Here is a 23,918-nt window from a genome sequence, read left to right as displayed (position 1 = left end):
GGAGGCGCCTCTGCTACTTTAAGGTGCTGCGCTCTGAGAAGTGAGGGCAGGGAGCCCGGGAGCCGGCGCGGGTCCTGGCGCCGGCTGGGGAAGTCCTACTGCCCTCCCTCTGCTGTCCGCAACGCAGCCTCGCAGGGGCCAGCCCGCCCTCCGCCCACCGCGCACGGGCGGACCATGCGGCTGTGAACCATGTCCTCCTCCTACGCGAAGAACGCGACCACGGACGGGCAGCACTCCCCCACCTCTCAGGTACCGCCCTCTCCTCCTCCTCCTGCTCACCCCGCCTTGGCGGCCCGAGAGCGCCCCGCCTTTGTGCCTGGCACGCGGGGCCCCCAGTCCCGAGAGTCGCCAGCTCCGCTCCCCCAACCGGTCCTCGGCGTCCCTTTCTCCGCCCGCTCCTCCTCTCTGTCTTTCTCCTCTTCTTGCTCCTCCTCACCCTCGTCTGAGTCTCTGCGCTCCTGCTCCGGAGCCTGCAGCCTCCTCCAGCCGATGCCAGGGACTCGGACCCCGCACCCTGAGAGCCTTTGTTAAATGGATGTGGTGGGTGCTCGCGGGCTTCTCTTCTCGGGCATCTTTTCACCCGTCGCGGCTTGAAGTGGATGGGTGGGGGTGGGGGCTGTATTTGGGGGACGCGGAGGAGACTTAGGTGCGGGCTCTGTGGGACACCGAGGAGCTGGTTCGGACGCGGACTGTAGTCGGGGGTGGTAGCGCCGCGCCTCACTGCCGTCCTCACCGGCTTCTCTCTGGCCCCGTGTGTCGAGTTCAGGTGGCCCGAGGCACCACGACCCGGAGGAGCAGGTTGAAAAGATCCGATGGCAGCACCACTTCGACCAGCTTCATCCTCAGACAGGTAGGAGGGTGGGAGGCGGAGAGGAGGATGGGGAAAAGGCTGCTCCGCTCGGGGTCGGGAGCCAGCGCGGCCCCTACATGGGGAGCAGCGGGTTGCGTACCCGCGCGCACCTGTTCCCCGCCCGGGGCTGGCGCTCCGGCTTTCTGGCTCTTGCTCTGAGCCCTGCTCATTTGGGTCCAGGTGTCTCCGGGCCGCCCTGGGAAGTTAGTTCGTGTCGGTGCATTTGGGACCTGCTTTAGGTCAGGGACAATGAAGTTAAAAGCTGGAAGTACGCCTGTCTGCACCTTCGATGCGTGGGGAAACATCTTTAAGTCGTGTAACTCGACTTCGTTTGATCTGGGCGGACAGTTAAGGGTTTCTTCTATTTTGTCCTACTTTGAGTCCTCTTCTCTTTCTGGGTCTTGGGAGAGATCTCCGAGCTTTGGTCAAAAGAAAGACACATTGAACAGAAAGTTTGGTCTCACTTTGAGACCACATCTTTTATTCGCTTACTTTGGGAAGAGACTGCCGATCTAGTTAAATCGAGTTAAGCCAAGGCCGTTACTCAGCCACCGGGGTCTGGGTGCTACTGTACTTATTGCTTGTTCATTTAGTGGTTTTCTTCCGCGTGGCTGCCGTGCACGTTGCTTGTGCTCAGAATCACCGGTTATGCTGAATGCTTGGTGCCTTTCACCTTGACACAGGAAAACGGTCCTCAGCTTTCCTCCTGTCCTTGTGCTGTAAATGAAACCCACAGAAGTGAATCACCTGATCTCTCTTTAGAGCTGAGGCTGTCCAGGTGTATGCGTTAGGGGTGACCTGGCAGGACTTTTGTCAGCACACCGAGCTTTTTATGCAGGTTTCTCTGTGGACTGCTGAAGTGACCTTGGGAAATTCTTTTCTCTTTAGGTCACTCAGAGTATTGTGTAATGTGTTTCTAACCTGTGATGGCAGCTGTGGTGTTTCTTTAGTGCTTATCATCAATTTAAACAGCTTGTCAACAACGAGTGGGTATTAGACAAAAATTGGACCCAGACCTCTCCTAAAGGATTCATAAAGTGGATTTAAATACTATTTATTATGCAGAATTTAATTATCTTCAGAGATGGAAATTAATTTATTATGCAGAATTTAATTATCTTCAGAGATGGAAATTATTACTACTACTCTTTAATTCAGAGAGTACTATGCATATGCATTATTAAAATAACTACCTTTTGGGTTCATTCTAAAAGTGCATTCTGTCTATCCCCTTTGCAGTGCTGAGATAATTTAGTATTTCATAAAGCAAAGGCACTGTCCATTTTTAAAAAAGAATCTGAGTTTTGCAAATGTTTGGCATCTTGCTTATGTTTATTTTGAAGGTACAGGTACTCCCTGGATTATCAACAAGTTCGGTTCCCAAGTCTGTCTTTAAGTCCGATTTTTTGCCTAAGTTGATAGGGTTAGGTATGGTTCCTATCAGTTAGTCGAATGTTTGTCTTAGTATGCAGTATAGAGTATGTTTTTTTAATGCATAAAAACCATTCAAGGAACACTTCCAGATCCACTAAACATCTTTAACATAGTAATACAGCAACAGTAATAATGTTTTTATTACTGTAAAGTATACTTTACTATAAAGTAAGTATAGTTGTAAAGTAGTGCCCATTTGTTATTACCAACCATTGTATGTACCTCAAATTTCTAATATAACAGGCTTTACGGGGGTTGGTTTGTAATTATTCATAACCCTGGGACCATGTCTACCTATTTTTGTTAGTGTTATGTTGTAAATTCTTGGAAGTAGTAATTATACAGCCGTGCCTTCCATGAGCTGTTGGACTAACACTTTTGGGTTTATCTGCACCATCACTTCACTGATGTTTTATTTTTTAAAGCTCAAGCATAACATTCTTTCTAATAATATTCTTTCCAATATTCTTACACTGTCCTCAATTTATGCCAATAAGTGATTAAGTAAGATAGTGTGTGTAGAAATTCTTTTTAAAGTGTGCCGCTAAGTACTGGTCTAAGTTTTTTTTTTTTTAAGTATTGCATGTTAAATAATTTGGGAGCAATTTAAACCAATGTAGATTTTTAGGACAATTATATTTCATATATGTCTTCCTGAAATTGGGATTTGTTGGTTTAATAAAATGGACTAATTTAAATTTAGGTGTTAGTTGTAATTAATTTTTTTCCAAAAGAGCTCATTGACCCATTGCCATCAAGTCAATTCTGACTTGTGGTGACCCTATAAGACAGGGTAGAAGTGCCCCATAGAGTTTGCAAGGAGTGCCTGGTGGATTTGAACTGCCAACCTTTTGGTTTAGCAGCTGTAGCTAAACCCACTAGGGTTTCCAGTAGAAGAATACTAAAATATGAGAATTAGCAGACTAAAGAGATTATTTACAAATCTTCCTTTTTTCTATATGAAAATAATACATAATTTTTGCAAGCACTTTGCAGCGCATTAAAATGGCATAGTATAAACTTCTATAATGGCTATAATAAAAATAACTGAGGGATTTGACAAGATGAAAAATGATTACAAATGGAATTTAACAGTATGTTATGAAATAAAATAGAACAGTTTTCACCCAAATGCCCCAAATATTTTTTAAAGCACAACAGCTGTTCATGTTGATAGAGCTTCATTCTTTGTAGAATGACCAATGATTTATTGATATTTGGATTCTTGATACATTGGCATGATGGGATTTCTTGGTGACATTTCTGTCTTCATGGATGCCTTTACACAGGAAGAACATACTGGGGCTACCACTAAAAATAATGCTGCGCGATTGGTGAAGTGGTTAAGAGCTCAGTCTGCTAACCAAAAAGTTGGAAGTTCGAATCTACCAGCTGCTCTTTGGAAACCCTATGGGGCAGTTCTGCTCTGTCCTGTAGGGTTGATATGAGTTGGAATTAACTCAGTGGCAACAGGTTTGGTTGGGTTTTTGGTTATCATTTATAAAGCGTTTATTAAAGCGATCAACTGCTAACCAAAAGGTCAGCAATTCGGAACTACCAGCAGCTCTGTGGGAGAAAGATGTGGCAATCTGTTTCCATAGAGATTTACAGCCTTGGAAGCCCTATGGGGTCACTATGAGTCATAATTGACTCGACAGCAGTGGGTTTTTTCTTTTGGGGGGTTTTCTCATTTATAAATATGTGGAGGAAAAGTGTTCACAAAAAATAAACACCAGACGGGGAACACTGGGCTGGCAATTGGCAAAGTCACCCAATAAAACAGCCATAGTTCTTTGAGCTGGTAGAAAGTTTCAGTATTTGTTTGTGTGCATTGCATACATACATGCATGTATGCACATCCATATAATGTATGTGTGCATTTGCCTGAATATAAGCTGACAAAGAAAGATGGCATCCCTGCTCCCTGAAGATTGTTCCTGGGAGTCCCTCAGGCATCACCGACCTTGTTCCTTGGTCTGCTAGATTGCTGGCTTTCACAATTTAGGAGGGATATGGAGGCTTTGGAACCAATCCAGGGAGCAACTAAATGGTTTCTTTGAGGAAAGATGAGAAGATTAAGTATTTTGCCACTGAAAGGAGAGAAAGCTAGGGGTGACCCAGTAATGATCTGCAAAGTGTACACAAAGGCATTCTTTGGAAATGTGATGGAGTGTTCTTGGTTTTAATAGGTGATGAAACTCAAGAATTGGCTAAAATTAGGAAAGGAATAATTTACAGCAAGACTTTCTTAAGAGGGTTGTTATCATCGGAATGGCTTTCCAAGGGAGGTGGTAGAATTTTCTCGCAGGATATTGCTTCTGACAGGCTATTTATGAACGGATTATTTATTCAGGTTTTAAATCTAGGAAACACATATTAGGCATTTGCTTTGTGCCTAGCAGTGTGCCTAGATGCTATGAGGAAGGAATGAAAAGATGAATAAGATAGCCCCTGCACTCAAAGGATTTTATAATCCAGTTATGGAGGTAGATGTATGCCAACAATACAGTGAAATGTAACAAGGAATGAAGGGGTGGGAAAAATGCCCACGTGAGTTGAGTATTAAAATACCCACAGTGTCATTGCACATACGGTTTGTGTGGTTGAATACTTCAGGTTAGTCGTTTTCCCACTGGGACTGTGAAGGAAAATCTGATCAGAGTGGGATTAATTTGTTGACCTTTCCTTGTTAAGTCTGCCGTTATAATGAGTGCAAAGTTTTACACGTCTTGGCTCCTACCTGCTTTCCAGCCTCATCTTGAGTCATGATCTCTAAGCTCTGGACACAGAACTTGAACACCCCACCTCCCTCCTGCTGAGCCCTCTGTGTGGAGGATTTGTGCTCTCCCTCTGCCTGGTTAACGTTAATATTCCTTGAGACCTAAATTTACCCTTCGCTCGCTCAGGGAAGCCTTTTCTAACTTCCCTGATAAGATCAGTTCATCAACTAGGGGCTCCCAGAGCACCTCATGCCAGTTCTCAATAGAACCACCAGTATTACGATTTAACATGTACTTCCATTCCCTGTTAATGACTGTCTCCCCAGCCAGGTAATAAGTTCCACAATGGCAGAGACATTTCTGTGTTTGGCGTCTCTTTTGTCCTCGGCTTCTAACATACTGCCAAAGGCTCATAGCAGATGTTGAATTTAATGTTTGAATGAAAAAAGGTGTGGATGGATGGAGGACTCTGCTCTAAAACACTAGGCAGAACTAGCTTAATACATGTAGGCTTGGAGTTCTGCTCCAGTATTATACCCTTTGTTTCAGGTATCTGTTGCTGCCTAACAAACCACCCCAAAACTTATTAGCTTAAAATAACATTTTATTCTTTCTCATGCTTCTGTGAGCTGACCTAACAGTTCTGCTTCATGAGATGTTAGCTGAGTGCTAGATGTCTGGAAGGTCCAAAATAGCCTTACACATGTGGATGGCAGTTGGTGTTGCCTGTTGGTCAAGAACTCAACTAGAGCTGTTGGCACGGGCCTCAGTTTTCCCACACGTGGGCCTCTCATCATGGTTGCTGGAGCTTCCTCACAGCATGGTGACTGGGTTCCAAGAAGGACCATTGCAATGAAGGCAGAAAGCTATAGATCTCATAAGACCCAGTCTCAAAAGTTACACAGCATTTGTTGCAATGTCTTGGTCAAAACAAGTGACAGAGCCAGCCCAGTTTCAAGGTGAGGGAAAATAAACTCTTTAGATGGAGTGTGGCATGGTCACATTGCAAAAAAGCATATGATATTCAACTAAACACCTCATGGGATTTGGTTCCTTGGTTTAGTGATTTAGGGTTATAATTTCATGGGACAGCCTAGTTAGTCGCCCTAATAAGGTGTTTAGTGCTTCAGTTCTACCTCTTAGTTCATTGCGTAGTGCCTGGGGTCTTAAAAGTTTGCAAGCAGCCATTCAGGGTACGACAATTGGACTCTATTTAATTGGAGCAACAGAGGAAAAAGGAGAGGCAAGAATAGCAGGAGGATATGGAATGTGTGCCTCATTACCTCCATGAACAACTTCCACCTTTGCCGTGAGACCAGAAAACCTGGAGGGTGCCTGGCTACCATTACTGGACATTTTGGTCAATGATTCTATAGAAGAATCCTGATCAAAAAGGGGAAGATGCAGAACGGAATTTCAAATTCCCATGGAATCTAGATTTTCTGGATCCATGGAGGCTGGATGAACCCCTGAAATTAACATAAATTCGCTCCCCTAAGGTTCCTATCTAATCTTTTGAGTTGCTCTTGTCAGTTTGATCCTATATAGGTAGTTCTTAAAAGAACATAGTGCTCAAGGCAGATGTTCTTTACTAGCTAAGCTAAGCTATTGTTTGGTTTTAAGAAGACTTCAGGGGATATTTTTGGTTTATGGTTTAAAGATGATCTCAGGGCAGTAGTTTCAGGGGTTCATCCAACCATCATGGCTTGAGGAATCTGGACTCCATGAGAATGTGAAATTCTGCTCTGCATTTCCCTCCTCTTGATCAGGATTCTTCTGTAGAATCTTTGATCAAAATGTTCAGTAAAGGCAGCTGAGCACCGTCTGGTTCTTCTGGTCTCATGGCAAAGGAGGCAGTTGTTCATGGAGCCAGTTAGCCACACATTCCATATCTTCCTCCTGTTCCTGACTCTTCTTCTTCCTCTGTTGATCCAGGTGAATAGAGACCAATTGCTGTATCTTGGATGGCCGCTTGCAAGCTTTTAAGACCCTAGTCGCTACTCAACAAACTAAACAGTAGAACAGAAGCACTAAATGTGTTATTAGGCCAATTAACTAGGGTGTCCCATGAAACCATGACCCTAAATCTCCAAACCAAGGAACCAAATGCCACCAGGTTTTTGATTGTACATAAGCAGCCTCAGCAGCTACTCTTTGTCATTGTTGTCAATATATCAATCACATAACTTTTGCCAATTCAACTTTTTACAAATGTACAACTTTCTGACAGCAATTAAAATTGGCTCTGCAACCCTACCCTTAATCAGTGTGATATTTCCATCCCCTATAACCCTCCTTTCCCCTTCCCTCCAGCCCGTGGTAACCACTTATAAACTTTGTTCTCTCTGCATTTGCCTTTTCTTGACTTTTTAAGTAAGTGAGGTTCTATAATATTTGTCCTTTTGTGATTGACTTGTTTCATTCAGCATAATGCCTTCCAGCTCCATCCATATTGTAGCATGTATCAAGAGTTTATTTTCCCTACTGGCTAATATTCCATTGTACATATATGCCACATTTTGTTATTTCAGTCATCTGTTGATGGGCATTTAGGTTATTTCCACCTTTTGGCCATTGTGAATAGTGCTGTAGTGAACACTGGTGTACAAGTCTCTGTTTGAGTCTTTGCTTTCAAGTCTTTTGGGTGTATACCTAGGAGTGGAATTGCTGGGTCATATGGTAGTTCTGCTTTTAGTTTTTTGAAGACCACCACACTGTTTTCCATAAGGGCTGTACCATTTTGCATTTCCACCAGCAATGGTTAGGGGTCCCAATTTCCCCACATCTTTGCCAACATTTGTTATTTTCAGTGTCTTTTGTTTCTTTTTTAAAAAATCTTAGCCATCCTAGTGGAAGTGAAATAGTATCTCATTGTTGTTTTGATTTGCACCTTTCTGATGGCAAATGACACTGAGCATCTTTTCATGTGTTTGGAGGCCATTTGAATGTCCTCTTTGGTGAAATGTCTATTCAAGTCCTTTGCCCATTTTATGATTGGGTTGTTTACCTTTTTGTTGTTAAGTTGTCCAAGTTTCATATATATTTATATATAGAGTATTAGATTTTTGTCAGATATATGATTTCCAAAGATATTCTCCTAGTTGGTAGCTTGTCTTTTTGCTTTTTTGGTAAAGCTTTTTGATGAACAAAAGTTTTCAGTTTTCAGGAAGTTGAATTTATTTATCTTTTGCTCTTTGTGCTTTTGTTATTAGATAATCCACTATTAAAAACTAGGCCTGACAGCATTGCCCCTGCTCTTTCTTCTAAGGATTTTATGGTTTTAATTTGCACATTTGTGTCCTTAATCCATTTTGAATTTGTTCTTGTGTTCAGTGTGAGGCATGGATCCTGTTTCATTTTTTGGCGTGTGGAAATCCAGTTTTCCCATCACCATTTTTTCAAGAGACTCTTTTTCCCCCATTGTATGGGCTTAGCACCCTTGTTGAAAATCAGTTGAACATAGATGTGTGGGTTTATTTCTGGACTCCCAATTCTATTATTCCTTTGGCCTAGACGTCTATTACTACATGAGTACCAGGCTGTTTTGATTACTGTAGCTGTATAGTATGTTTTAAAATCAGGAAGTGTGAGTCCTCCTGCTTTGTTCTTTTCTTTCAACCTTGCGTTAGCTATTCAGGGCCTCTTGCCATTCCATAGAAAGCTGAGGACTGGTTTTTTTTGATTCTGTAAGAAGGCTGTTAGAATTTCGATCAGGATTGTATTGAATCTATAGATCGAGCATTGTGCTCTTTCAAATCTAACTATATATGATCAAACTGACAATAGCAACTCAAAGTATTAGACAGGAAGCTTAGAGGGCAGTGAGTTTATGTTAATGGAGAGAAACAACTTGGAAAAGGAGGGTGAGAATGATTGCACAACTCAAAGAATCTAATCAGTGTCACTGAATTGTACATGTAGAAATGGTTGAATTGGTGTATGTTATGCTGTGTGTATTCTCAACAATAGCAACAAAAATAAAATAAATTATATATAAAAAAAGCATAAGAAATGGAAGCTATGTAGCAGCTGTCTTGGGAACCATCTACCTTAGAGCAAAGAACCTTGCATTTTTTTAGGTATGCTAATCAGATCATCATTACATTAATTCAGTGACCCCCTACTGTATTTAGAGATCTAAAACATATTCAGATACTAAATTGATGCTATAATAAAAACAGTTGGCAAAATAAAATTCTCCAGGTTATAATTGGAGCAGTAGTTATAAGACATGCTTCTCTGATGAAATGGGGATTCATTAACAGAAGGTGTATGCTTTCTGCATAGCTCTAAGAATAATCATATGCCTAGAGTCATGTGTGTAGTCAAAATTTATCCATAAACTTAGAATCACAGAATCTTAAAACAGGAAGAGATTGCAGAAAGAATGTACCACAGTCTCTCGTTTTCAGATGAATAAAACATATGCCTAAGGATTTTTATAAAAGCCTTCCCAAGGTCACACTAATAGGTAGTAGTAGAATTAAGATGGGGAACCTTGACTCAGACTGAAGTTTTTCCACCACAACACACTTCATCTCTGAGTAATTGAGGCACACACACAAACACACATAGACATGGACCCATGAAACAATGTATAGAGGTCCTGGAAATGCTCTTATTCTGTATAGCTTCTATGGGGAGTACAGCATCAACTAGAAACTCTGGAGACTAGTTTCTTCGCAGTTCTATCATGGATGGAATTTTTGTTTGCATGGTTCATGACTCATATAGGAACTCTTAACATGTAAGTTTTAAAAATTCTTTGCTAGTGATTATGTCATCTAGAGTCTAGCCAAGAAACAAAACCACTTGAGTTTTTACAACCAAGGGACATTAATGTAGAGGCGTGGTTAAACAGATGATGAGACAGCTGAGAAGACAAACCCAGGGGTTAGCAATAGCAGGCAGCTACTACCCGTCTAGGCCAGGAGGACAAAGGAAGGAAACTGTTACTGGAGCATAGAGGCCAGAATCACCTGGCAGGAGCTGGAACCACAGGGCTACTGTTCAGTGGGAGCAAGAGCCAGAGAGGAGATGCAGCTTCTGGTAAAGAAGCCACTTGAGGTAGAGAGAATGGGAAGAAATACGCTTTTCCCTTCCTTCTCCACTCTAGGCTCCTGCCAGTGAATCCCCTTGGCTGAGCCTAGCTGGAAGCCAGCTGACACAGAAACCTGGGGCTCCTGGTGGATTCAAAGTACCAACATTTTGGTTAACAGCTGTAGCTCTTAACCACTAAGCCACCAGGGTTTCCCTGAAGGATTAGCTCCCCTGCTCCCCTGAAATAGAAAGCACAGCAGAAGAAGGGGAGGGATGGATCTAAGGGAAGCAGGCCTGGGAGCAGCACAATCACTATTATATTTGAGCTGCATTTCCTTTAGCAAAGTTGAAAGTCTTTATTCTAACTATAAGCAGAACTTCCTTACAAAATGGTATAATCCAGTTGCAATGAACTTTAAGGAAAAGTTTGCACTTATTTACCTCGTGAATTTTCTGTGGAGTGCGTCTTCACAAGTTGAAATATGATAGATCAAGAAAGAATTCTGTCTCTTCTTGGCTTGAATACACTGAACTGAATTTACAAAGTCCCTGATTCAGAAATCTAATTACTGGGCAACTAACCAGTTAACCCGAGCTCTGGTGGCACAATGGTTAAGAGCTTGGCTGCTAACCAAAAGGTCGGCAGTTTGAATCCACCACCTACTCCCTGGAAACCCTGTGGTGCAGTTCTGCTCTGTCCTATAGGGTCGCTATGAACCAGTTAACCAGTCATTTTTACTTATCTCTGGGTCTGTGTTCTTGGCACACAGAGTTCCCTACATTCCATTAATTTGCAGAATAAAGAGAGGACTAGTTATCCTTCAGTTTAGCATGCTAGGATTTTATTTAAACTTAGATAAATTTTGATTCACATTTTAATCTTTCTAGGAAATTACAGGAAGCTGTGCGGAAACCTAAGCTGTGAAAATGACCTTGGCTTTGCCTTGCCCTCTCCCCTTAGTCCACGTGCTGCTTCCAGACAGTGTCGTTTCTGGGTATGAGAGGTCAGATATTGTTCCTACATCTGGGGAGAAAGCAAGGCCAGAGCCAAAAAGAATGCAGTGTAGTCAAACCAAGGAGTTTGGGTCCATTCTACTCTGTTCCTGGTAAGTCTGGTAACACAGTGTGTTTAGTCGGGTCAAACAGATCTAGTTCTGACCCATCTTTTCTGGCGGTGGTTGTGACATTGTCTGAGCTCATCTTCTCCCTTAGAGTTTGGCTCCTACTTGGTCTCATTTCTGGAGCTCAGACTCAGAAAAAGCATAAGCCCTAACCTGAGTAAGCTGGCCTGCAAATTGCCCAGATTCACTGAAGACTCTAAGAAAGGTCCACAGTTGTATAAGGAGAGAGGTATGCAGGCCCCATTCTGTTCTGTGGCTCTGTGTGTGTGACCTCTGTGTCCCTTTTGGCGACATTTTGGAGGAGAGTGCTTCCTGTAATAGTGTCATCCATCTCTACTTATTTGTCTCCCAAGCTTCCTTCCCAAGAGGAGTGTATACCGACGGTGGGTTACAGACCTCAGAAATGTGGGTCCCCTGAGCTTGTCCCTCAGTGGGGTGTGCTTGGTGTAGGCAGAGCACTGGACAGTTTTCACTTCCATTTAACCCAGTATTTTGCACAAATACTTCCTCAGTGGGCTGTGGCATGAAAAAGCTCAGGAAGCATGGCCTTGGCCATCCCCAGTCCCACACACTCTCTGTAATAATAGCTCTGCAAACTAGAATGCATCACATTAAGAAGTCTCAAAAAGAGCTAGGCTGTTATTCCCTACAAGGTCCCATGAAAACACATTCTTTTATTTAAGTAGTTGCCGTTCTCCTGCCGGCACCCGGTTCCTTGCTCTTGTATTTTATGAACCAGGAAAACGATGAGGTAGAATACAGTACTCTTCATTGTTGTTGTTGTTACGTGCTACCGAGTTGCTGTTTACTTATAAGGACCCCATGTGACAGAGTGAAACTGCCTCATAGGGACTTCTGTTACTCTTGTTAGGTGCCGTCGAGTTGGTTCTGACTCATAGCGACCCTGTGTACAACAGAACAAAACACTGCCCAGTCCTGCGCCATCCTCACAATCCTTGTTATGCCTTAGCCCAATGTTGCAGCCACTGTGTCAGTCTGTCTTGTTGAGGGTTTTCCTCTTTTTCGCTGATCCTCTACTTTGCGAAGTATGATGTCCTTCTCCAGGGACTGGTCCCTCCTGATAACATGTCCAAAATATATGAGACGTAATCTCACCATCCTTGCTTCTAAGGAGCATTCTGGCTGTATTCTTCCAAGACAGGTTTGTTTGTTCTTTTGGCAGTCCATGGTATATTCAATATTCTTGAATATTCAGTAGTCCACAATATATTCAGTAGTCTTCACCAGCACCACAATTCAAAGCATCAATTCTTCTTCAGTCATCCTTATTCATTGTCCAGCTTTCACCTGCCTATGAGGTGGCTTGGGTCAGGCACACTTCAGTCTTCAAGGTGACATCTTTGCTAGGGTATTCTAGAAGAGTATAAATTATGAGCTCAATTGTATAGAAACATATCAGGAATTTGGATTTAACCGTGTTAACTGGGGGGCTGGGGGGAGGGTAAGACTGGAAATAGAGGCCTGAATTAGTGAAAAGGCTGACTTATAGATGCATTTTAAGGGAATTATTTTATTGCTTTCAAGTAACAATAATGACAAGGTGTGTGCTATGGCAACCTGCTTTCAGAAATAGATAAGGCTGATGTATTACCAACACCTGGCTTGAATATAAAGTGTTCTTAAAGTACTTGAAGATAGTTATCATTCTAAGTCAAGTAAACATGCCCCCTCTAAACTTTCCTATTTTCTTTATCATATGCTTTCTCAACACACATAGCAGAGCAGAGGTGATTACTTGAATCTGAAGGACTGGCGTTCGGCATTTGTACTTCACGTACTGAAAGCATTGATTAGATAGGGACTGTAAAACTTATGTAGCAGCTACTGAATCTTTCTGATAACTTTACTGTCATCATTAGAATGACAAACCGTATCTATTTTATTTTTTTCTCTGTTAATGAGGTTGTCTTTTGCTTGCAGGTTAATTGCTGTAGGAGTAGTATTCGTTTTGGGGAGAAAATATTTTGTAAATGTAAACTTGAAAAGAACTTAAAATTTTCTAGATTGTCAGAATCACTAAAAATGGAAAATTTTGTAGTGCTCAGTATCCGTATATTATATTTTTAAACTCCTTGTGGAATTTTTTTTTGTTATTTCTTTTTTAATCCATGGAAAGATCAGTAGTAATATAAATGAATTGTAACTCATACAGATGAATTTATCATCCCTTCTGCTTTCTTCTCAAATGGCCCAGTGCTGTTGTTTACAACTCAACTGCCAATTAAGTTTTTAGAATCAAAGAGGTGGGTAAAACCACCGTTGTTATGGTTAGAGTCCTCCATAGTCACTGATTTTTATTCGGCCTGCGTTTATATGCTTCAGGAATTCAGGGATGATGCAAACAGTTAACGTGCTTGGCTGCTAACCAGAAGGTTGGAGGTTCAAGTCCACCTGGTAGGTGCCTGGTGATCTACCTCTGAAAAATGAGCCATTGAAAGCCCTATGGAGCGCAGTTCTACTCTGACACACATGCCGTGGCCATGAGTTGGAATTGACAGCAACTTTAAAAAAAATGCTATTATCACCATAATCTAATTTTAGAACATCTTCATCACCACAAAAATAAATCTCTTCCTTCATCTTTCTCCTCCATCCCCCTCCCTCAACCCTAAAAAAAAAAAAATAAGCACCCACTAATTTGCTTTCCGTCTCTATCGATTTGCCTATTTCACATAAACAGAATCGTACAATATGTGGTCTTTTGTTACTGGAGTCACATTTTTTCACCAACATATGCTATCCACAGTCAGAGGGTTTCCCGTTATAGCTCTTGGTCTAAATGTGTAGGTGTTGGCCTGAATATGGAAATGAAATTGCCCTTCCTACATCTGAGTAAGTCAGTCAGTCAGTCTTCATTCAAGATATGGACTCAAAAAATACCAATGATCATGAAGATGTCATAGGACCTGGCAACATTTCATTCTGTTATACATAATAAGATCCCCCTGAGTTGGGGCTGACTTGACGGCAACTAATAACAACAGTATTCGAGATAGTTTTCTAAGTCATGGTGTTGCATGCAGTGGATCGTATCTACATTTATTTTAGAACTGCAGTCTCTGGTCATAAAACTGATTTTTTTTTTTTTTTTTTTTGTGGAGGGGGCAAACTCTTGACCTGCATAGAAACCAAACCACAGACCTTGGTCTCCTTGTCATCAGTTTCAAACTAAACTAAGTGGTTCCCATCTACAGAGTGGAGTTTATGTAATAGGATGTGATCAACTGGATTAGAGCAATATAAGTGATTAATGCCATCATTTTTAATAATTTTTGATAGTAGAAATGTTTTGGGTACTTACAATTCAGAATGCTTCTTTGATTTTTATCTAGTTGTTCATAATAATTCAGCTTTGGTAATTATTTCTTCTTTGAGAGATACAGTTAAAGAGAAAACAAAGTGCCTGAGTCCCAAGCTAAGTACAATATTTATGGGGATTATTGGGTATATAAAACTGTACTCTTTATGTGGCAGGTGCTGCTCAATTATATTTGAGCACTTCCCTGGGGGACAAAAGTCAATTATCAACACAGTTGTATGGGAGAGAAATAGGTCAGCTGCAAACATTCTCTGCTAATTTCAGAAAGCTTGAGGGGTGATTTAGTTTCAGGATATTTTTGCTCTTTTGGTTTCCATGTTGTGCATGCTGGTAGTTTTCACTTGCTATGGGTTGACATATTCATTTACTTTAGTACAATAGAGGTAGTTCTTTTCTCATGTAAAATGAAAACTAAACCAAACAATATATTTTAAAAACGATGTCAGATTTGCGTTATAAGCGTAATGTGTACCATGCGTCTTAATTGTTGCTATGTCTCTATTCATAGAGATATGGAGCCCTGGTGGTGTAGTGGTTAAGTGCTTGGCTGCTAACTGAAAGGTTGGCAGTTTGAACCCACTAAGGGCTCTGAGGGAGAAAAGACCTGGCGATCTGCTCCCAAAAAGATTACAGACTAGGAAACCCAATGGGGTAGTTCTATTCTGTCATACAGGGTCGCTATGAGTTGGAATCGACTTGATGCCACACAACAATAACATTCATAGAGATCTTTAGGATTTCGAGTAACTCAGTAAAATGCTCATTTTATATTTTCAAGTACTTTTTTTTTTAATATTTCTATACAAGAAGAGTAAAGAGTATTAACTGTAAAAAAAAAAAAAAGACAGGGAGTTGTATGTGTGTGTGTCTGTGTGTTTTTAAATGGGTATGGCTGTTGTTGTTAATTGCCATCTAATTGGCTCTGACTCACGGCCACCCCATGTAAAACAGAATAAAATGTTGTCTGGTCCTGCACCATCTTCGTGATTGTTGGTGAGCTCGAGTCCATTTTTGCTGCCTCTGTGTGTTTTGAGTGCCTTCCAACCTAGGGGCTCATCTTCCAGCAGTTTGTGGGATAATGTTCTGTTGTGACCTGTAGAGTTTTAATTGGCTAATTTTTGGCAGCAGATTGCCAGGCCTTTCTTCTTAGTCTGTCTTAGTCTGGAATCCGCACTGAAACCTGTCCACCACTTGAAATACGGGTGGCATAGCTTCAAGCATCACAGCAGCATCAAGCTACCACGATACGACAAACTGATAGACAGCTGGTGGCAGATTATTTCAAAGACAGTGCAGGCGGGCAAAACTTAAATATATCTGACTTATAAAAATGCTAAAAGCGGCCATCATTACCTAGGCCTCCTGCCACAACTGTGTTCTTGTTTAAAACAACAACAGCAACAAAAAATAGACCTTGGAGTGCTTCAGGAAACTGTGGGTTCCTAAGTTGAAAAGGGGACAAACTGTGCAGAATTAGGAAGATCTGTGGAAGCTGACCCAGATGCTTGGGGTGGGGGTGCGAGGCTAGGACTAGGAAGGGTAAGACTGGTCATGGTGGTCCCCTGACCCCAAATACCTATTTTCACACTGACTGCCTGCTTTTCTTTTTCCTCCACTGTCTGAAATTCAAATAGTCTCAACATGATTTGGGTTAAGGAGCAACCCACTTAAAAAATATGAAGGTGCTCAGGAGTCTTAAGAGGCTCTATTCATTCATATATTATTGTAATTTGACATATTGCTTACGAATGTGCTTATTTCACCATCTTAAAAAAGCCCACAACAACAAAGCAGACACTCTCCCAGAGATCCAGTTTCCCTGGATCTAACTGCCCTTTCAAGCCACTGCCCTCCCATTGCTTCCCTATCGAAAAGATTGTCTCCTCTGCCTCTGCTACTTCTATTTTTGCTCCAGCAAAAAAAGTCACACCCCCCCTCACACCCATACACACACATACACACAAGTTTCTTGAATCTTAATGGCCTGAAATGGTTAATAAACCATCTGTGGCCAGGGAGGTTGGGTTAGGCCAGTGGTTTGGCCACTTCTAGAGAAGAGGTTGGGGTCAGCCCCCCACAGATGGCGTGGCTGAGAATGGATAGGAACAATTTCCTGGGGAATTTTGGGAGTTTGTGTTAGATGGAGGGGAAAATGGATTCTGTGGAACCAATTAACACTCAGGAAGGATCTTCATTTGGACCCAGACAAGATGGAGGGAACTTCTTCCTTCTCCTTCTCCTCCTTCCTCTTGTACCACGTGTTTCAAGCACATCATAAAAAAAAAAAAAACTTGTTTTTTCATGGGTTAAATAGAATCTTGTAGACTAATCTGGAAGCCTAGCTATCTGTTGTAGCATTGTTTATTTATGAGAAAGTATGTACCAAGTTTCAAATAACTGACTAAAAAGTGAATTTCTGGGACACCACTGAAGTATTAATACAGAGATGACTGCCTGAATTAATATTTCTCAGGGACCCTGTTTTTCCATCTGCAAAATGAAGATGAGAGTAGGGTAGACTAGATGACCTCTAAGGTTCTTTAAAGCTCTAGTATCATAGGACTTTATGCGTATGTCTGCAGGTATGTGTGGTAAAAACGTTCATTTTGGTAGAAAACACTGTACGTTGTAATTTTTGCAGAAAACCTGTGTCACTTGGCTGCTGAGATACACCCAAAACATAGGATCACTAAATATCAACTATTATTGAAAATTTTAGATGAGGAAATACTTTTTGGAATGTTGCAAAGAGTGATACGGAGGAGTTCACAGGAGGAAAGATAATTTGGGATACAGCTGGAATTTCTCTCTTCCAAGCACATGAAAGGATGTGCAAAGAAGAGTGGGTTGTCAAGAGTGAAGTATTTGTGAAATGTGGTAAGATGATTCTCAGATATTCATCCTGGAAGCTGTTAAGGGGAAGTCTGCTGAGGAGTAGTGAAGCTCCTGCACTTATGATTATTATAGCCACGAGGAAGAGCAAGTAGCTAATGGGGCTTTAAATCTATTATAAAGAATAACAAGAGTTGCCATATTGGTTGAAGGTGAGTGGAGCCACAAGATTGATTTTCTTCATTTGAAAACTATGTTAGGAGCTTTCAACAGTGACTTTCTGTCTTATCCCTAATTTCTCAGGGGAATGATATTTGGCAGACATAGTTCAGCATGGTTCCTAATATATCAATACAATGAAGCATGAATTTCTGTTTTTCAGATGACCTTAACTGTCTCATAAGTAGACTGGTGAATATTTTTTTAGTAACAGACCTTATATTTTCAAATTGCCTAGGCAAGCCGGTGCACTTGAGTATTTTTCTTCCCTCTCTCTTCCAGTGAGTGGCACATGTTCCTTATTTATTAGGTAAAAAATATGTTTATATCCTGCTCTGTTCAGAAAATTACTTAAATTATCTTGTGAATAAAACAAACAAACAAACAAAATAAAAGTTATCACAGTGAATAAAAGAAATTAAAGAGACACTAAGGGTAAGACAGTATGTTGAGAACACAACATGTGTGTCAATGAAGTCCTAGGCACTCACTAAAAGCAGAAGGGAAGGACTTAAATTTGACTTTGAACTCTTTAGGAACTACCCAGAGAGGAAAGCAAGATGATTTACAAGATTTATAATGCCCCAAGGTAAAATTAAACTTTTTGTTCAGGGAAAGCACAAATGTTTCCCACACTGAGACTAGAGAGAAATTTCTCCCATGTTCTCATAGAGTTAACTGTGTATGACAGTAAATTATACCCGGAAGTGACACCTTATCGTAATTCTGGAGTTGTTTCTGATGAAGTCCTTCAATGTATAGATAGTGTTCCCTATCATGCTGGAACAATTCAACAAAAGCAATTGTATGGGAGACATTGCACTGTGGCCACAAATGTCTGTGATTCCCAACCCGGGCTTCACATTGGAAACACCAGAAAAGAATATGAAAATCCTCATGCTCACACTGCACTCCAAACCAAGTAAATCAGGATTTCTTGGGGTGGGATTTAGGCATCAGTATTTTTCAAAGCTTCCCCAAAAGGTTGGCAGTTTGAATATGCCAGGCAGTCCTTGGAAACTCTATGGGGGCAGTTCTACCCTGTCCTATAGGGTTGCTATGAGTCGGGATCAACTCGACGGCACTGGGTTTGGTTTGGTTTTCCCAGGTGATGGATGCAGTTCTCTGGTCTCATATAACCCAGGGGAGTATTTTAGAGTGGTGGTTTCAACCAGAAGGTATTAGGATAGATTAGGTGATGCTGAAATAGTAAACGCCCCCCAAAACAACATCAGTAACAATGAACACAACACGTGTGTCTCCTGGGTTAGCTGAGGGATTGCTCGCTGTTGTTCTCACTCTAGTAGAACAGCCACCATCTGGAACATGACTGGTTGCTGCAGAAGAGGGAATGAGAGCCATAGTGAATCATATACTGGCTCTTGAAGCTCTGCCGGGTACAAGCTAAGCTGCTGTAACACTTAATCCAACAGATGCAAGGTCAATTTCTTTGTCACGGAATAATCCAGAGGTAGGTGGGAAGTCCAGGGTGGATAGATGGCACTCTTTCGAGGGATTGGTCATCCAAGGACCCAGGCTGGTGGGTCAGCTCTGCCATTCTCAACATGTAGCTTCCATCTTTGAGTCCAAGGTGGCTGCTATGATCATTACCATTTCATAGGCAGCTCAAAGGAGAAAGAGGAAGATAAGCAGCTTCATTTTTAAGGAGATGACCCAAAAGTTAAACATATTCTTCTGCTTACAATCCAGGGGCCTCAACTTTGTCATAAGGCTGCATCTAGCTTCAAAGGAGGCTGAGCAGCCATTTGAAGGGTAAAAATTGGGGCAGGTCTATTTTTGGAAGGAAGGAGAGAATGGATATTGGGGCCAGATAGGCCAACTCTGCCTAATCACAGCAGTGGTTTTCTAAGTTTTATTTTGGTGTAGATACTTTTTCTTCAAGTAAAATTGCAGATGTCATCCTTGGAAATCAACATAATTGGAGGTGTTACGATTGATGGGAAGGAGCAGTGGGAATATCCGGACCATGCTCCCAGTTCCCTCCTCATATGTCTGCAGCAGTTCTAGAGGTACCTTCAATGAACTGAGGGCTCCATGGAGCAAAGCATGAAATCAGTGATGTAGCTGAACTGATGGTTTGTATATGCTTTAGACCATCCTCTAAAAATACTGTTTCTCACAGAAGAGCTTGGAAATGGTACTGAATGATGGAATTAAATAATTCTCCCAGACAGTTCTGTCTCTGGAAGCTGTCTCAAATCCGTATACTTCTCTCCATCTCTCCTGCCACCACACTGATTCCTAGTGTGAGCCACCATGACTTCTCTGCTGGTCTACAGAAAGAGTCCCTCTGCTTCCATTCACCACCAGATCTATTCTCCACACAGCTGTTGGAGTGATCTTTTGAAAAAGGAAATCATGTCATGTCATTCCCCTTCTTGAAACCTTCTAATGGATTTCCATTGTGCTTAAAATAAAATGTAAATTCCTTATTGTGGCCTACAAGGCTCTAGAACCATCTAACCTCCTGCCTAACTCTCTTTGTTTCATTGTCAACTCTCTTACTCCCCTTTTATCACTGGCCTTCTTTATGTCCTTTGGATAAACCAAGATTAATCCTCCCTCTGTGCCTTTGCACTTGGTGTTCTTCTTTCCCTGAATGCACTTTCCTCAGCTCTTGACATAATTGACTCCTTCTCATTTCTCCCAGTGCAGCCAAAACATTGCCTTATAAGAGAGATCAGACCTTTCCTGGCTTCCCAATATAGGTAGGCAGCTCCCCCATCCCCCGCCTTTACTTGCTGTCATGTGCCATTACTATCAGAAGTTATTGATTTTTAAACTTATTCTTTCTTGTCAATCATCACTGAAATATAAGCTTCAAAAAGGTAGGGAATTTGTGTATCTTTGTCATTGAACATTCCAGGTGAACTGAATAGGCATCTGGCACATAAGAAGTGTTTAATAATAAATATTGACCAGTAAATGACTAGAATGACAGTGGTTTGGAGATTCAGTAGCTGGGTAAGAATCTGGGTAGGATGTAGTCTTTGTTGTCAGTTAAATGAGGAATCTTGCTAGGATAGACTTGCTATTCTACTTTAAAAATTGAGATATCTAAGAACACGTTCTGTATAAGAAGACTTAGTGGTGATTCAAGAGCTGAGGACCTTCTCAGAAAGTAGTTTGGAGTATACTCGAAGACATGCAGATGGATGTTTGTGGACCCCTAGCTTCAAGCCCAAAGGCATAGGTGCAATGATTTTGGCTTGGAATAAAATGAAAAGCACTTATAGTCACATACTCACTGTAGAGCCCACATGGCACTCTAGTTTAGAGCAACTTACTTCCTAATCTACTTTCCAAAAAGACCTCAGGACAAAATGTGTACAGGTGGCACTGAATGAGGTGACTCGACGTCAGGGATATTAGCTACAAATTGATGAAATGCAGGTGAGCAAATACATGCTCTTACTCGGTTCCATTTGGGAGCTTCATCCTGAATTTGCCTCAGGACAGTTTCTGCCCTAACAGCCAGCATTTAAGAAGCCTTTTGGTCAATACAGATTGTGGCCTCAGGCTCTAATCTGCTTTGGTTGAAGCTTTGCTTGCCTGTCTGCAATTGGATGTCCAGGTTCCTTGTAGGCTGGGAGACAGTAGAAGAACTAGAACCCAGTAAGTACTACGGCCTCCAGGTCTACAGGAACTTGGACATCCAATTCCAGGCAGCTGAGCAAAGCTTCAACCACAAGGCAGTTTTCTAGAATGTGAGTGGCGCAGTGGTTAAGAGCTTGGCTACTAATCGAAAGGTCAGCAGTCCAAATCCACCAGCTGCTCTTTGATAACCCTGTGGGGCAGTTCTACTCTGTCCTATAGGGTCGCTATGGGTCGGAATTGCCTCAATGGCAACAGGTTAAACTGTGAGTTAGACCTAGGGAGAGCTAAGCTGGTGTCTTTGTGTGTGGCTGAATTGTTATGTCAGTTGGTGTAAAGAGACAAGCTGGTAGTTTGACCAGACTTGAGCAGAAGCTTTAAATCAGTCAGGCCAGAGGTCAAATGTGGGAAAACCTGCAAAGCCAGCAGGAGTAAGCAAACAGTGCCTTCATCCCTTGCACCTGCGAGTGCTCCACCTGGATACTTCCTACCCCGCCCCCCCCCCCCCACTGCTTTCTCTGGTGAACTCCTACTCATGACTGCATAAATGTCATATCTTCTGTAAAGTCTTCTTCAACACCCCCGGGCAGAATTAGTTTCTTCCTCCCTTAGTACATTCAGAGCACTTCTCACTTTGTTTTGAAATGATATGTTTACAGGTCTCTCCCACTGACACTGAACCCTTCAAGGGCTTAGGCTGTATCTTAATTTTCTTCAGAAAGGCAGCTCGGTAGGGCTGTTTATAGAATCAGCTGTGAAATCAGGCAGACTGGAGTATGAGTCTGGGCTTCATCACTTTCTATTTGTATGACCTTGGGCAAATAATAATGCTCCTGAACTTCAGTTTCCTCACCTATAAAATGGGGATAACAATACCTGTCTCATAGATGGTGTAAGAATTTTAATAAGTGAGATAACCCATACTGGATGAAAATCGTTTTATTTAAAACCAGGACCTACTGTAGTTCTGTTTTTTAAGTACCACTTCCTTCTATTTTTAGAGACTGGGGGGGAAGGGAGAAACTAAAAGCTGAAATTTCATAGCTTCTGTCGGTTCCTCTGCGCTTCTAAAAGGAACATTCCATGGTGATGATGGTAATATTAGAGATGATGGTGGTGGTGGTGATGGTATATAATGGTGTAGGTGCTGGTGACAGTAAGGATAAGGGATGGAGCTGGTGCCAGTGTTGGTGATGGTGGTGAGAGTGGTGGTAATGGTAGTGCTATTTGTAATGGTAGTGGTTGTGGTGGTGTGATTGTGTGGTGTAGTAGTAGTGATGATGGTAGAGGTTGTAGTAGGGAGGTGGTGATATTGATAGTGGTGATAGCAAGGACAGTAGTAGTGGTGGAGTGGTGATGTTGATGGCGGTGATGGTGGTACTGATGGTGTGTTGGTGAAGGTGGTGGTGATAAGAATGGGAGTAGGAGTGGTGATGGTGGAAGTGGTGATGGTAATGAGGGTGGTAGTGGTAGTGATGATGGTGACAATGGAGGTGGTAGTGGTGAATTGATGATAATTGTGGTGCTGTTGATGGGGATGGTAGTGGTGATGAAGGTGGTAGTAATGGTAGTAGTGTTGGTAACTCCGTAGTTTCTGGCACTTTCCCTGTGTACCTTCTCTGCTGCACAGTCTGTCATTTGAGATTCATAGCCCCAGCCAGGTGATGACCATGCAGCTTTGTTTTCTTTTGTATTACCATTCCTTCTCCATCTTCCTGCTGTACTCTCCACATGGGCTTACACACAGCCCTTTACTTGACTCCCAGCCCTTGACTCTATTTGGCTGCTAGCTTTGAGGCGGTTTCTTGGATCTATCCTAGAATCCTGTCCTGCCTGCCCCTTTATGCTCCATATAGTCTTGTCTTTTCTGGTCCCAGATTCCTGCTCTTCAACCTGGAGCCAGGGACACTTCCCCCAACAAACTGGTCATTAGAGTTGTTTCTCAAGTGAGGCTTTTTAATGCTGCAGGACTACATTTTTTTTTGAAAGGAATGCAAGTTCTGAGAGCTGGCATTGGAGAACACACTTTCTTTTAAGCAATGACAGCAGGTCGACAAATCTTATAATTATCTTTTTCTATTTGAAAGATGCATCTTCAATATTTTTCAGAGATAGTTTTTATCATCCCACGTGTTCCAATCTCATAATGTTATTTAACCCGCTTATTTATTTAGCAATTCATTTGTTTACATGTCTGTCTCAGCTTGTTCAAAATTCATAATCACCCGTTCTTCTATTAGCTTATGCCAGATTCAGTGATGGTACTAGAATCTGGGGGTGGTGGCCAAATCCTCATGTAAACATAGTGAAACCACGGTTGCCAGCTTACTACACAGGGAAGCAGCACTGAGCTAAAGCAGGAACTTCAAAGCAGAGGACACTTCCACGTATGTCAAATTTGGTGCAGGGGTTGGTAGGGGTGGAAAGTGGGATGGGGAGGTGTTTTGGGACCTTTGGTGACAAATCAGATGCTCTTTCCTTCTTGGCTGCCATGCCTTGTTAAGGAAATCACTGGGCTGACCTCATGACGTTTGTGCCAGCTAGTAACTGACTACCCTCAGCTGTCCCGGGTCTCACTCTGCCAGGTACACAAAGTAGCTAGGTATAGATTTCTTCCTAAGACCAAAGCATTTGTGGTATATTACTCAAGGAGAGCATTTTCTCTTTATTTTGTGAAAACCCTTCAGTTGGCACTAAAGTCTGGTCTAGTAGAAAAAGCAGAGTATTTATAGCCAAAGCCCAGGCTG

General features: G+C 41.9%; 1 protein-coding gene across 2 annotated transcripts in view; it reads left to right on the top strand.

Annotated features, from left to right (window-relative positions):
- Positions 1-88: 88 nt before the first annotated feature.
- The window catches only part of CACNB4 (calcium voltage-gated channel auxiliary subunit beta 4), a 274,105-nt gene continuing 250,275 nt past the window's right edge, over positions 89-23,918 (top strand). Inside the window, exons 1-2 of one of the 2 annotated variants that reach the window (XM_049887253.1) lie at positions 89-249; positions 767-850. In XM_049887253.1, the coding sequence (XP_049743210.1) occupies positions 190-249; positions 767-850 (144 nt within the window). In that variant the 5' untranslated portion in view covers positions 89-189. Of the gene's footprint in view, positions 250-338; positions 541-766; positions 851-23,918 lie in introns of those variants that run through there. The other variant, XM_049887254.1, reaches the window with a different exon arrangement.

The sequence above is a fragment of the Elephas maximus genome, chromosome 6 (genome assembly GCF_024166365.1).
Source record: "Elephas maximus indicus isolate mEleMax1 chromosome 6, mEleMax1 primary haplotype, whole genome shotgun sequence".
Taxonomy (NCBI): Eukaryota; Metazoa; Chordata; class Mammalia; order Proboscidea; family Elephantidae; genus Elephas; species Elephas maximus.
This window is presented reverse-complemented; position numbering and strand designations above follow the sequence as displayed.